The sequence below is a fragment of the Hippocampus bargibanti genome, linkage group LG03 (assembly GCF_051943395.1).
Source record: "Hippocampus bargibanti isolate YZ-2025 linkage group LG03, ASM5194339v1, whole genome shotgun sequence".
Classification (NCBI taxonomy): Eukaryota; Metazoa; Chordata; class Actinopteri; order Syngnathiformes; family Syngnathidae; genus Hippocampus; species Hippocampus bargibanti.
In genome coordinates this window covers 30,616,873-30,631,410 of record NC_142736.1, presented here as the reverse complement: position 1 = coordinate 30,631,410, position 14,538 = coordinate 30,616,873, and the positions used below count along the sequence as shown (strand labels likewise).

General features: G+C 38.5%; 1 protein-coding gene across 3 annotated transcripts in view; it reads right to left on the bottom strand.

Moving 5' to 3' along the window:
* The window catches only part of LOC148900947 (transcription initiation factor TFIID subunit 4), a 108,746-nt gene that overhangs the window by 86,318 nt on the left and 7,890 nt on the right, over positions 1-14,538 (bottom strand). For all 3 annotated transcript variants that reach the window (XM_088993040.1, XM_088993041.1, XM_088993042.1), the window contains 6 exons: positions 13,486-13,665; positions 10,937-11,059; positions 9,444-9,533; positions 8,962-9,153; positions 3,544-3,619; positions 1,819-1,933 (listed from right to left, as the gene is read on the bottom strand). In XM_088993040.1, the coding sequence (XP_088849166.1) occupies positions 1,819-1,933; positions 3,544-3,619; positions 8,962-9,153; positions 9,444-9,533; positions 10,937-11,059; positions 13,486-13,665 (776 nt within the window). The remainder of the gene's footprint in view (positions 1-1,818; positions 1,934-3,543; positions 3,620-8,961; positions 9,154-9,443; positions 9,534-10,936; positions 11,060-13,485; positions 13,666-14,538) is intronic.

Sequence of the window (14,538 nt, the reverse complement as noted above, 5' to 3'; positions counted from 1 at the left end):
CAATATTCTGTGGGCCCTGCAATTTGAGTGAAAATGACAAAAACCCTGGCATTGGAATGGACATATTTGCACATCATCTGGCAGCGAGTGAATAAGTTAAAAACATTTTAAGAGCACCCCTGTGACTATATGAGGACTATTCCGCTCGCACAAAGTTGAGCAAAATAACCAAAGAAAAAAAATCCACCCGTGAGTGTGCGTTCGCCCATGGTGATCACCACAGGGGGTAGGTGGGGGCAACATGGTTGTCATGTAACAAGCCCCGCCTGACAGCTTAATTACCAACGCTGCTAAAGATTTATCGGTTTATCAATCACGGCTCCGGGGCACTGACTTTGCCCTGGGGACAACCAGAGGCCGGGGCATTGCCGCGAACCCATTGGCCCATGCGACCCAGACATGCCTCGTCGCTGTCCTGGTGAGTCACGAAACACCGAAATAAATGTAACGACATGTTATTTGTTAGTTGTATTAAGTTCATCCTGTCTACTTGATATCTAATTTAAAGCAGATTCTTATCTTACAGAGAGTGTATTGTCGGTGACATGTTTCTGTGTCTACTTCCGCCTTCGTCGTTATTATAACGTGGTACGATGTCTGTATTTTTGCTTGTGTTAGCGTTTTTTTTTTTTTTTTTATCATTTCAAATATTATACGGCATACTCCAACTTTTATATGGGAATTGTAATCATTTAGTGTGTCCATCTGATCTATCGCCATGGCGATTTTGACACCAACCACATCGGTTATTTAGTTTATTGCTCAAAAATCATCGCATTAGCTACTAGGCTACATTGCTAAATTCTGGCGAGAAAGTAGAAAAAGTACCTGACTAGATCGGTTCGTGACACAGGCAGTGTATTTCGACTTTTACATTTATTTTAATCACATGGACATTTTAAAGCTGTATTTTTTTTTTGGGGGGGGGGGGGGGGGGGGGGGGCATTTTTTTCCCAGGCAAGAATTTGACTTTCTTGATTGTGAGAGAGTATTTTTGGATTGGATTAGAGCTAGCTCGCTAATAATGCAAATTTCCCCCTTGTGGGACTTATCTATTACCTATCTAGATAGCTAGATATCTATTAGCTATCTATCAGGCTAGCCATTTGAGTCAGGAAACATATTATCCATCTATTAGCTATCTAGCATTCTATTAGCTATCGAGATTGCTAGCTATCTATTAGCTATCTATCAGGCTAGCCATTTGAGTCAGGAAACATATTAGCCATCTATTAGCTATCTAGCATTCTATTAGCTATCGAGATTGCTAGCTATCTATCTGGCTAGCTATTTGAGTCAGGAAACATAATAGCTATCTATTAGCTAGCTATCTAGCATTCTAGTAGCTAGCTAGCTAGCTTTATATGTTTTTGAGTTACTTCCGGGTTGAGTGAACGCTGCCGCTACTCACCCACAGAAAAACTAATCCTGTGACTGTAAAGTGACCTTGAGAGTTTTGAAAGGCGCTCAGAAATGAAATATATTATTATTATTATTATTATTATTATTATTATTATAAGGGAAACTACTAGCCAAGGTTGACAGGTATGGTCATGAACCTTTTTATTCATCCTGTGAGACTATGGACTTTTTTTGGTTTATATTTTGTTTACTACTACCATAAATCTCCCCCATCTGGATACAATTATGTTATTCAGAAATTAAAAGTGCTTGTGTTCGTGTATGTGTGTAACCAAGTGGAGCAGCAAACAGACTTTGTGCTTAGAGTGTTGCCTGAAGTCCTCGTTCCAAAGGCATTTAAGAGGAAATGCTGCCCCCATGTGGAGAGTATGAGGAATGACAGGAAAAAAGGCGTACCTGAAAGATCCTCCTCCGGGGTCGTTGAGCTTGTTTTTTTGATTGCCGGGGATTTGGGCAGCCAAACCCACCGGATTCCTCCCTGCTTGGAACGTGCCCACCTTCCCCATTGTGCCTGTTCAAAGATGGTGGGAAAACATTGAGAAATGATTCTCCATTTTAGTTCTTTAAAGCAGGATGATTAAAAATAAAAATGGGCTCCGTTTTATTTCAATTACAAAAAAAATGAGTATATTTGGTAGATTTTTTGTCACCTGGATCTGAGGCAGAATGTATCATGGTTGATTTTGTTTCATTTTTAAATTGTAACGTAAAATGGGCAATTGCGCGCAACGAAGGCACAGCTACAGGCGTCAACTGGAATGCATATTTGGTTTTTATCACTCCAACATTTACATCCATCATATTATCGGTTGGTCAGCCTGCTTATGCTCTCCAGGCTGGTGCAAGTTTGCATAAAATAAACGCACACTTTCACACTTTCAGACCACCGCCTGCTTACACCTCCAAGACACCCCCTCCTCACTTCCCCCTTTCCTCCTCTTCTCCAATGAGGCACAATGACTGCCAGAGTGAATTCAAACTTGATCTTAACAGGCATGTTTTTCGCCGAAGGGCGCAAAAAAAAAAAAAAAAAAGTATTTTTAGAACGAAGCCCGCATTCCAATTTGCGGGCATAAAACGACCTACAGATCCTTTTTCTGCAGGCCATTTTGTACGTGGTAGATCAAATTTGGATGCACCCTTGATTACATACACATACACACATACAGACTCACAAATGGGAAAAATGGGTAAACAAGTGCGCTTGTTACCGAGAAAACTCAGCAAGCTATCTCTTTTTTGGAGAGCGCTCAGGCGACGTTAGCGGGAAAAATATGTGTGTGAATCAGCAGAGGCTTTATAGGCAGAAAAAATGGAGAAGGGAAACATAAATAAATAAATAAATAAATAAATAAATAAAACATTAAAAATAAAACATGAAAAGTAAACACATATAAATTTAAAATTTAAGAGAAAAAATATATAATAAAATTAAAAAAACATAAAGCATAAAACCTAAAAAAATAAAGTAAGAAAACCTAAAAAAAAAATAAAGATTACAAGTTAAATAAGTAAGAAATAAAAAATAAAACAAAAAAAAAACATTACAAATAAAAATATAAAATAAATAAGTAATACAATTGTTGACATTTAATAATATCAAATGAAGTATAAAACAGAAAACAAACAAATTAAAATTTAAAATGGTAAATTTTAAATTCAAAAAATAAAACTACAAAAAAATAAAAAAAAAACATACAAATAATAAATAACAAATACAAAATTACAAATTATAAATAAAACATGTAATCACAAATAAAACATAAGGCAGAAAAAAAAAACAAATATAAAACATACAAATAAAAAGCAGACAATTTAAAAAAAAAAAAAAAAGACAAAATAACAAATACATAAATACAAAATAAATGCAATACCAATAGAAAATAAAATAAAATACTAATATATTAAAACACCTTTTCTCTTGCTATGCTTCCTGTCCGTAACACATCCGGCAAGACCGCCAGGAGGACGCTTCACTTATGGCTAAATGACCCGTTTAGCCTACTTAGCCGCAACGCCGGGTTGGCCTTGAGTCACAACATGGAAGCTTGGCAAGAATGCCAAAACGAGACCGCCAAAGCTCCCAGACGACAAGTTTGATAAGCGAAGCAGATGTCTCACCTTGGGCTCTCATGGACTGCGTGATCATCACAGGCATTCGGACTTGTCCGCCCATGGGGCCTGTGGTCTTCATACCCTGGGAGGAGATGATCAGTTTGTTCAGAATACAGTGATACCTTGGCTGACAAATTTTATTGGTTCCCAGAAAGAGTGTGTCAGGCGAAAAGTGTGTATCCCAAAAAATTATTACCCATAGGAAACCATGAAAATGAGAATAATCCGTTCCCAGGTCCCCATAAAACATAATTTTCTACTTTCTAATTTTCTAAGCCTTAAAAGACAACCGACGTCACTTTTTGTTTTTTACCTGACATCAGAAAAACGTTTGATAGCATCTAAAATACCCAAAACACGCAGTATGATATTTTTAGTCAAATGCAAAACACCAATAAAAATGACTTAGTGTCCAAAATCTGCAAAAAATTGAGCTGCGAATTGGGCATTTTCAGAAAATCCCGCCCCCGGTTCGTGACGTCACGCCAAGACGTCTTGCATTGCTGGAGAATCAAAACAATGGCTTCAGATTCGGAGATTATGCTTTCTTGTTACACATCCAGTTATGAATATGATTCAAAAAGTTCTGAAGAGGAAAGCATACATGTTTGCAATCGATTAAATAATTTATTCCATGCCATTTTGAGGCAACATTGGGGCAAAATCTCTCACCAAAAAAAAAGAGGCACAAAATGGCGACCTCCATTGGCCACCTCCGCTTCCACAGGCTGATAAATTCCTTATATGGAGCTTGGACTCCCTCTTCTGGCGGCTTTTGGGTGCAACACATTTCTCAGACCAAACATGTACAGCAAACTACATTGACGTGATGGAAGGACGCTACAATACGGTCAGGGGGCGGTCCTTTCGTGACGTCACGTACGGACTCGTCACCAACTCGAAAACAAGACTTCCTGAATATTCAAAGCGAGTCTTAAAACGTAAAATATAGCTATATGCGGTGGAATCTTATTAAAATACGCTCAGTAGAAGTCATTTGAAGCCATTTTATAAATTATGGACACAACTTGTCCGGAGACGTTGGTTGTCCTGGCCAAAACTACACAAAATATACCCTATTTTATGTATAATAAATGTGCTATTAGATTATAATTAAAGAAATAAACTGTACTGTATAATAAAATCATTTTATTTACCTTGGTGATGGTCGTTGATGACTTGATGGAATGGAGTAGCCGGTTTCATCAGCATTAAACACTTGATGAGGAACGTAACCTTGAACCACCATCTTGAGGAATGATCCCTTGTAGGTGCTTTCTCTGTGATAATTTTACCTAGTTCATCATCAATTGTGTTCTGTTTAGCTGGGTTGATAACTTTTTGCATCAAGTGTACAGATGGCTTGTGCGGGTTGGTTGTGGAGCCTGATTGATGGGATATTTTAACCTTGCAGTCTATACTCTGCCTTTGAACTATCAAAGTTGAAACTCTCTCACTGTCGTCTGCCTGTCTCTATAATGTTTAAACCACCCCCCCTCATTGCTTTAACCGAAGACTGGGGGCTGGGAATAGAGAACAAAAACAGTCGGCTGCCATTTTGTTGTTAGAAGAACGGGCTCGTTCGCGAACGACACATCATTGATGCAGCTCAGTGTACGAAAAAAGTTTGTATGCCAAAGTAAAGTTCGTATGCCAAGGTAAAGTTTTCATCAATTTAACGTTCGTAAACCAAAAAGTTCCTAAGGCAAGGGGTTCGTAAACCGAGGTATCACTGTACTCAAAAATAGAGCATGCATCTCTAGATAAGTTAACGCCAGGACAAACCAGAAATCTAGATAGCAGTGGGGGGGAAAAAAAGGAAGAAGAAAGAGGAGGCAGGCAGTGGCAATGGCAAGCTCTTAAGAGACACTTCCTTCTCGTGTAATGCTACGGGTTAAGCCTCAGGCTCAGCCATCCATTCCTTAGTACTTTGCTTCTTGCTGCAAAAAAAAAAAATGCCTTGTTTTCCCATTCTCTGACACGTGCTATATTACTGTTCAAGGGGCGAAAAGAAGTGCGGGAGTAGAAAAGAAATGAATAAATAAATAAATAAATAAATAAATAAAACAGGGCAAGAAAGCAAAGGCCATTTTTCCCAGAGATGCACCGTAGGCAAGGAATTCATTCAGCACAGAAAAGCAGAAGACCGCCGGCCAGCCAGCGACACACTTACAATAGCAAAAACAACAACTCAGGTACAAAGTTTGGCAAAAAGAGTAAAACACCTTTTTTTTTTTGGTTTGTTTCCCCAGCATGCTTTTAAGTTTTAAAGGACAACCGACGCCTCCGGACAAGTTGTGTCCATAATTTGTAAAATCACTTCAAATGATTTCTACTGAGCGTATTTTACAAAGATTCCACCGCATATAGCTATATTTTACGTTTTAAGACTCGCGTTGAATATTCCGGAAGTCTTGTTTTTGAGTTGGTGACGAGTCCGTACGTGACGTCACTGATGGAACGCCCCTGACCGAAAAAAAAGGACACATTGTCGTAGTCCTTCCATCACGTCAATAATGCTTTTTTGGTCTGAAAATCTCATGTTGTGCCAGAAGAGGGCGTCCAAGCTCCATATAAGGAATTTATCAGCCTGTGGAAACGCAATACACTGTCATGTCTACAAGAGTAGACATGACAGCTGAATATTCAGGGAGTCTTGTTTTTGAGTTGGTGACGAGTCCGTACGTGACGTCACTAAAGGAACGCCCCTGACCGAAAAAGAAAACCACATTGTAGCACTCCTTCCATCACGTCAATGTATTTTGCTGTACTTGTTTGGTCTGAAAACCGCGTTGCACCCAAAAGCCGCCAGAAGAGGGCGTCCAAGCTCCATGTAAGGAATGTATCAGCCATTTTCTGCCTCTTTTTTTGGTGATCCATTTCCCCCCAATGTTGCCTCAAAATGGCCCAAAATAAATTCTTTAATCGATTGCAAACATGTATGCTTTCCTCTTCAGAACTATTTGAATCATATTCATAACTGGATGAGTAACAAGAAAGCATTTTCTCTGACTCTGAAGCCATTGTTTTGATTCTAGAGCAAGGCAAAGATGTCCTGGCGTGACGTCACGAACAAGGGGGCGGGACCTTCTGAAACTCGCAATTTCCGGGGTCATTTTGAAGTAGTTTTGGGACACTTTAACTCATTTTTATTGGTGTTTTGCATTTGACTAAAATATCAGCCTGCGTGTTTTGGGTATTTTAGATGCTATAAAAAGTTTTTCTGATGACAGTTATGAAACAAAAAAAATGGTGTCGGTTCTCCTTTATACCATGTGTACGTATTTCCATCTTCAGTTCACCTATAGCGTGTTTAATATTTGATTTTTGTGGTTGAACGAATAAATAATAAAAATGATGTCCAGGGAACGGCCCGACAGGTTTATTTTCACTTTTAAAACCTCACAAAGAAGTTGATTTTTGGCTCCTTTAAAAAGAACCGTTCAATAGGTAAAAAGTGGAAGTGAAAATGTATCTTTTTTTTTTGTATTTTAGTCAGTACAGTGATACCTCAGCTTACGAACTTAATTGGTTCCCAGCAAGTGGGTGTAAGGAGAGAAGTTCATCTGCCGAACATTTTTTTCCCATAAGAAACCATTACAAATGAGAATAATCCGTTCCCAGGTCCCCATAAAACATAATTTTCTACTAAATAAGCCTCAAAACTACACAACATATACCTTATTTTATGTATAATAAATGTGCTGTTGTATTGTAATTAAAGAAATAAACTGTACTGGATAATAAAGTAATTTTATTTACCTTTGTGAAGGAAGTTGTCAATGATGACGAACTTCCTTTTGCTGTGCTTTCCCGGAGATAATACCCTCACTCACACTGTCCACTGCTAGTTGCTTTTCGTTAATCCAAATCAACAGAAGTTTTTCAACCTCTTCTACTGCCTGCGACCGTTGCTTTGACAACACAGAAACACCCTTAGCCACATGTAGCAATGGTCGACTTAGCATACCGATACTGGGAGCATTCGTAAGCTCAGGTATCATTGTAATTTGTAGTTTTCTAGTTTTTTACTTTCAATTTTTTATTTAATTAAATTGTATAAGACAGAGTATGAGAGAGAGCATAAGGGAGAGAGAAAAAGAGGGAGAAACCAGAGGCATGTTATGGACATGGACTGCGGCCCACCACATTGCTTTAAAATTGACCTGGGGCTGACCTAGTTACCTCGCTTCACTCTCCGCCGCTTAATGGAGGCAGGGAGGAAGATAGGCAACGAATTTCGGAGAAGATACAGCCCAAGTGTGTGTGTGTGTGAGTGTGTGTGTGTGTGTGTGTATATATATATATATATATATATTGTGTTGATTTAATGGCAATTTTGTCAACCCACCATGGCTGAAGGAGGAGAAGAAATTGATTTGGTTGGAGATATACTGTTAAAGCCGTTTTCAAGACAGAAAAAAAATTGATTTGGTTGGAGCATGAAAGTATTCAAGATAGAAATAAATACAGCATATATTATATATATATATATATATACAGTGAGACCTCAACTTACAAACACCTCAACTTACAAACTTTTCGTCTTACAAACATCAAATTTATGAAAATTAAACCTTATAATAAGCACTATTTTCATAATACACACCCACCACGGCTGGCGGAGTGATCTTCGGCGGAAGCACACGACCGAACAGCACCAGAGGTTAAGTTACCAACACTCCTTATGGAAGGTGACTCTCTTTCCATAAGCCATCAACGACCATCAAAAAGGTAAATAAAACTTTATTTTACAGCACAGTTTATTTCTTTAATTACAGTCCTCATGTAATGCGCCTCTCTTTCCAAACAGCAATTCCCTTTGACCTTCGACCTCCAACGGCACTCCATTAAGCCATACATGACCATCACAAATGTTAATAAAGTGACTTTATGATACAATTCAGTGTATTTCTTTCATTACAATACAATAGCACATTTATTATACATAGAAGTAGTTGTGTGTAGTTTTAAGGCTTATTTAGTTGAAAAGTATATTTTATGGAAACCCGGGAATTGATTATTCCCATTTTAATGGTTTCCTATGCGAATTTTTTTTTGAGATACACACTTTTCGCCTTACACACTCTGTCTGGGAACCAATTAAGTTAGTAAGTTGAGGTCTCACTGTATATATATATATATATATATATATATAGCAGTTATTTTCTGGCTAACGATGCCCTTTCATGGACTTGTCGGAAATCACAGCACACTTTTTTCAGTCTGGATCGATTCAGACATAGCACTACTGAAGGCCGAGTGAAGAAATTCATGACCAGCCACTGCTTATACCTAAGAATGAAGGTATGCTCCCAAAAAATATGATATTGTTGGCCCACTGCCTGTTTTTCACATTCATCTTCACTTATGAGTCAACGTTGCGTACCCCGTAGCCTGTACACTAATATTTTATATACATACCGCGGCGGTTGCGTGTCCCATCGTCCCATGCGGCAGCGCGCTGGCACCGGCAGCCCCGACGCTGTTCGGGGGACGTACGTGGACGGCCGGCCCGCTCACGATGGGCACTGCTGGTTTGATGCCCTGCGGCGGTGGTTGGGTCAAGGACTGCTGGCTGTTAAGCAAAGACAGCCGAAGGGCTGGGAGACTTTTCTGTAGATGGGCGGAAAAGAGCAAAATCGACTTCAGTATGTAAAGTTCCCTGACATGAACCCAATAGAGCACATGTTTTATATGCCCAACACGCTGCCGTTAACTCATTTGCTGCCATTCCCAAATTTTTAGTCGGGAATTGAAAAGTGTGACGTGAAACGCCATTCCCGAATTTGTTCGGGTTTTGGTTTTTCTTGCGGCGGGTGCCGATAAAGCACTGGTCAAACCTCTGGCCTCTTTTGATAACCCACTGTTATATAGTGCAGAATTCGTATTACTTGAAGACCCACCTTAAGAAAAGGTACCAGGTAAGGTTGTGGTGACGACTTGAGCTCCGTTTGCAGCCGGCTCGTGAACTCCTCCGGCTCAATTTTAGCATCCTAATTTTTGTAACACAGATATGAAGAAAAATAATCAACAGCGTCCTTGCGGGGTGGCACTTCTGACGATTTATCAAATACATTTATGTCGGAAAGTCATAAGGCGTTTTATGGCGCCACCTACAGACCAGAAGGGCACAGCGAATTTAGCTCTGGTGGAAAAGCTCTGTCAAAAATAGAAACACAACCTTGGAATAAATGGATTAATTTAATAATAATAATAATAATACATTTCATTTCTAAGCGCCTTTCAAAACTCTCAATGTCACTTTACAGTCACAGGATCAGTTTTTCTGTGGGTGAGTAGCGGCAATGTTCACACAACCCGGAAGTAACTCAAAAAGACAGAAAAATAGCTAGCTAGCTAATAGAATGCTAGATAGCTAGCTAATAGATCGTTATTATGTTTCCTGAGTCAAATAGCTAGCCAGAAAGATAGCTAGCTAGCTAATAGAATGCCAGATAGCTAGCTAATAGATAGTTATTATGTTTCCTGAGTCAAATAGCTAGCCAGATAGATAGCCAGCCATCTTGATAGCTAATAGAATGCTAGATAGCTAATAGATAGCTAATATGTTTCCTGACTGAAATGGCTAGCCTGATAGATAGCTGATAGATAGCTAGCTATCTACATAAGTCCCACAAGGGGGAAATTTGAATTATTAGCTAGCTATCTCCAATCCAATCGAAAAATACTCTCTCAGAATGAAGAAAGTCAAATACTTGCCTGGGAAAAATAAAATTGTTGCCTCCCCTCCAAAAAACAGCTTTAAAATGTCCATGTGATTAAAATACATTTAAAAGTCTAAATACACGGCCTGTGTCACGAACCGATCTAGTCAGGTAATTTTTCTACTTTCTCGCCAGAATTTAGCAACGTAGCCTAGTAGTTAATAATAAATAATAATAATACATTTCATTTATGAGCGTCTTTCAAAACTCAGTCGCAGAATAACTTTTTCTGTGGCAGCCACACACGCCAGCGTTCACTCAACCCGGAAGTAAATAGCTAATAAATAGCCAACATATAGCTAGCTAGATAGCTAGCCACCTAGTAACTATATAGCTAATAGATAACTATAAAAATACTTTTGTGGACCAATGCCAGTTTCATGCTACAATGCCCTTTTTGCGTTTTTTTGTGCTTGTTCTGAAATACCGTAAAATTCCACAGAGGGCGCCAAAGCCCCGTTTCTCAGGATAGTAGCACTGCTTTTTTTATTAGTCACGCAAGGAGGACTTTGCAGCTGTTATTGTACTCTTTTCCTAAATAAATACCGTGATAGAAAAAGTAGAGTTTTTCAACGCATACCTAGGTAACAGGTTCCCCTAGAACACTAAACATGCAAATTTGTGAAACGCAAAAAAATGTGGGCGACTTGTATTTTTTTTCTCATTCTCACCAGCAGGTCTTGCACAAGAGCTTTGACGTTCTTGGAGGTTTCGGGCGACGGTGAGTTGTGTGATGCTAGCTTGATGAGCGTGGCTAGGAAGTTTTTACACTTTTTCACGTTTTCCTGCATTTCCTGTCACAAGAGGAAAAAAAAAACAAAAAATGAGATGAAAATATGATTTTTAAGGACCCCAAAAGATGAAATCACACTCATAAACGTTCCCCCACTTTTACGTTGTGTAATATTTGGTACTGTTTTACTGTTATGCAACACAATGCTATGCTATGCTATGTTATGCAATGCTGCTACATTCTGCTACAGTGATATATTGGCTTATGACCTTAATTGGTTCCCAGACAGAGTGTGTAAGGCGGAAAGTGTGCATCCCAAAAATGTATGTCCCATAGGAAACCATTAAAATGAGAATAATCCGTTCCCAGGTCCCCGATAAATCATAATTTTCTACTTTCTAATATTTTAAGACTTAAAACTACACAAAATATACCTTATTTTATGTATAACAAATGTGCTGTGGTATTATAATTAAAGAAATAAACTGTACTATATAATAAAGTCATTTTATTTACGTTTGTGATGGTCGTTGATGGCTTGATGGAATGGAGAGCTTTTTGCATAAAGTGTCTCAAGGAGCTCTGGGTTGTACATCTTGGAAGTTCGAACTGATGGCTAGTGCGGGTTATTTGTGGAGCCTGGTTGATGGGAATTTTAACCTTGCAGTCTACACTCTGCCTTTGAACTATCAAAGTTGAAACAAGTCCAAATTTCACTGTTTTCTATCAATTTTGTCACTCTCTCTCTCTCTCTCGTCTGCCTGTGTCTTTAATGTTTAAACCAACTCCCCTCACTGCTGCGTTCTTGACCAATCACGTGGCTTTAACCAAAGACTGGGAGCGGGAAATAGAGGACAAAAAAATGTCGGCAGCCATTTTCGTTTTTGGAGAATGGCTTCACTCTTTCTCTGTCTGTAACTCCCGCCCCAGCCACTGCTGCGTTCTTGACCAATCACGTGGCTTTAACTGACGACTGGGGGCGGGGAATAGAGGACCAAAACAAGCCGGCTGCCATATTCGTTTAGGAGAAGTGGCTCATTCGCGAACAACACATCACTCATTGTGACAGCTCCGTGTGTATCCCGAAAAATAGTTTGTATGCCAAGGTAAAATTTTCATACATTTAACGTTCGCAAACCAAAAAAGTTCGTAAACCGAGGTATCACTGTATTTTGCTATTTTTCCTGTTTTGATGTGATGCTGGTTAATGCTATGTTGCACTTATCTACTCTATGTTCTTGTTTGTTATCTTTCGCCACGCTTGCTATGTTGTACTGTCATGGTATTTATCGCTACGTTAAACCATGCTATGTTGTCGTAATGAATCCTTTGCAGTTACGTCACGCTACGTCTTGCTCTCTGTGGCTGCTTTCGTGTTTTCCTGACATTCATCTGTTTGTCATACATGTGCGGTTGTGTGTGTGTTCTCGTTTCTGTGTGGTTGCGGGGACACGAAACTGTTTACACTCTGTGCACGCTCTCGTTTCTGTATGGTTGCGGGGACACGAAACTGTTTACACTGTGTGTGTGCTTAAACATGTCCTTGGGTTGGCTTTCCTCGTGTGAATATACGAACACAAACATGCGTGGGCACGTGTGAGACCCTTTGTGTGCGGCCAGCTGCGAGATGGGTTTGGGGTGGTGGTGGGGGGGGGGGGGGGGGGGGTTGTGAGACACACAGCCACCCTGCTGGCAGCTGTGACAGCACCCACACCAAAGAGACAGAAGGAGAAAAGGGAAAAGCGAGACAGCACTGCAAAAATAAATAAATGAATGAACGAATAAATAAATAAATAAATAAATAAATAAATAAATAAATAAATACATACATAAATATATAGAAAAATAAATATATACAATAATAATATATACAATAATAATAATAATAATAATAATAATAATAACAATAATAATAATAATAATAATAATAATAATAATAATACATTTCATTTATAAGCGCCTTTCAAAACTCTCAAGGACACTTTACAGTCATAGGATATTTTTTTTTCTGCGGGTGAGCAGCGGCAGCCACATGCGCCAGCGCTCGCTCAACCTGGAAGTAACATAAAGTTTACAAAAATACAAAAAGTACAAAAATAATAACAAATAATATGACAACACAAAGATAATAAATAAATAAATAAATAAATAAATAAATAAACGGCAAAGAAATCAGGAATGAATGATTTTATTGAAGCTAAATTACATTTAAAAGCTCACTTTTTTTTCATTTAAAATTGTAAATGAAGGCGAATAGTGATTTTAAGACCTATGCCAATTGAATTTTTGTTTCATTTATTTCAAATTACAAATAAAATCTGAATAACTGGTTAAAATACATTCTTCGGGGAACACTGCTTGAAGCATGTCCAATTCTCCTCACACAAAAGTGACCGATCAGATAAAGAAAAAGCATAGATAGATATATTTGCTTTGATGTAAGATTTAAAATCTCCGTTTGATTTTATGATCGTGTAGTGAGAAAACCTGGGACACGACAGGAGCTCCAGGGGCCGCGGCGATGGCCGTCGTATGCGGGGGTTGCGAGGCAGCCTGGGCCGGCAGAGCCTGGGGTGTGGAAACCACGGGGGTCTGCTGCTGCTGCTGCTGCTGCTGCTGCGGCGGTTGCTGAGCCGTCACCGCCACGACTGGCGCCGCGGGGGCCTTCTGCAAAGAGACAAGAAGGAGAAGATAAATAGGACGCGACGCCTGGCTTGGAGCAAGGCCACGGAGAAGAAGAGGCGGGCGCCGCGGCACTCCTGTCACATCTGGTGTGGCCACTTCTTGGACATCATTTAACGCAGTGATTCTCAATAGTGGGGTTCCGAGAGCCACAGCTAGGGGTCCAAAAATGCTCGGCATTGAATTATTAAAAAGCACCTTATCATCTCTCAACGTGTTGCACAAAATGGGAAAGTATAGAAAGATGAATTATTTACTGTGATTTTTTTCTGTATTTTACTGGTTTTATTTCATTCATGAAGGATTGTTCATTTAACTCATTCAACTGCCAGACATGTGCAAAAATGTGTCCACTCCAGCGCCAGGGCTTTTGTCATGGTCGCTTGAATTCCAGGACCCCAAAAAATATAGATTTTTAGGATTATTATGATGATGATGATGATAATAATAATAATAATAATAATAATAATAATAATAATAATAATAATTATTATTATTATTATTATTATTATTATTATTATTATTATTATTATCATCATCATCATCATCGTTATTATTACTCTTATCACCATCATCATTATTATTATTATTATTATTATATTACTATTACTTTTACTATTACTATTACTATTATTATTATTATTACTACTGCTATTATCATCATCATCATCATCAATATTATTATTATTTTATTATTACTATTATTATTATTACTACTATTATCATTATTATTATTATTATTACTACTACTATTATCATCATCATCATCATCATTATTATTATTATTATTTTATTACTACTATTACTCTCGCTGTTATTATTATCATCATCATCATCATCATCAATATTATTTTATTA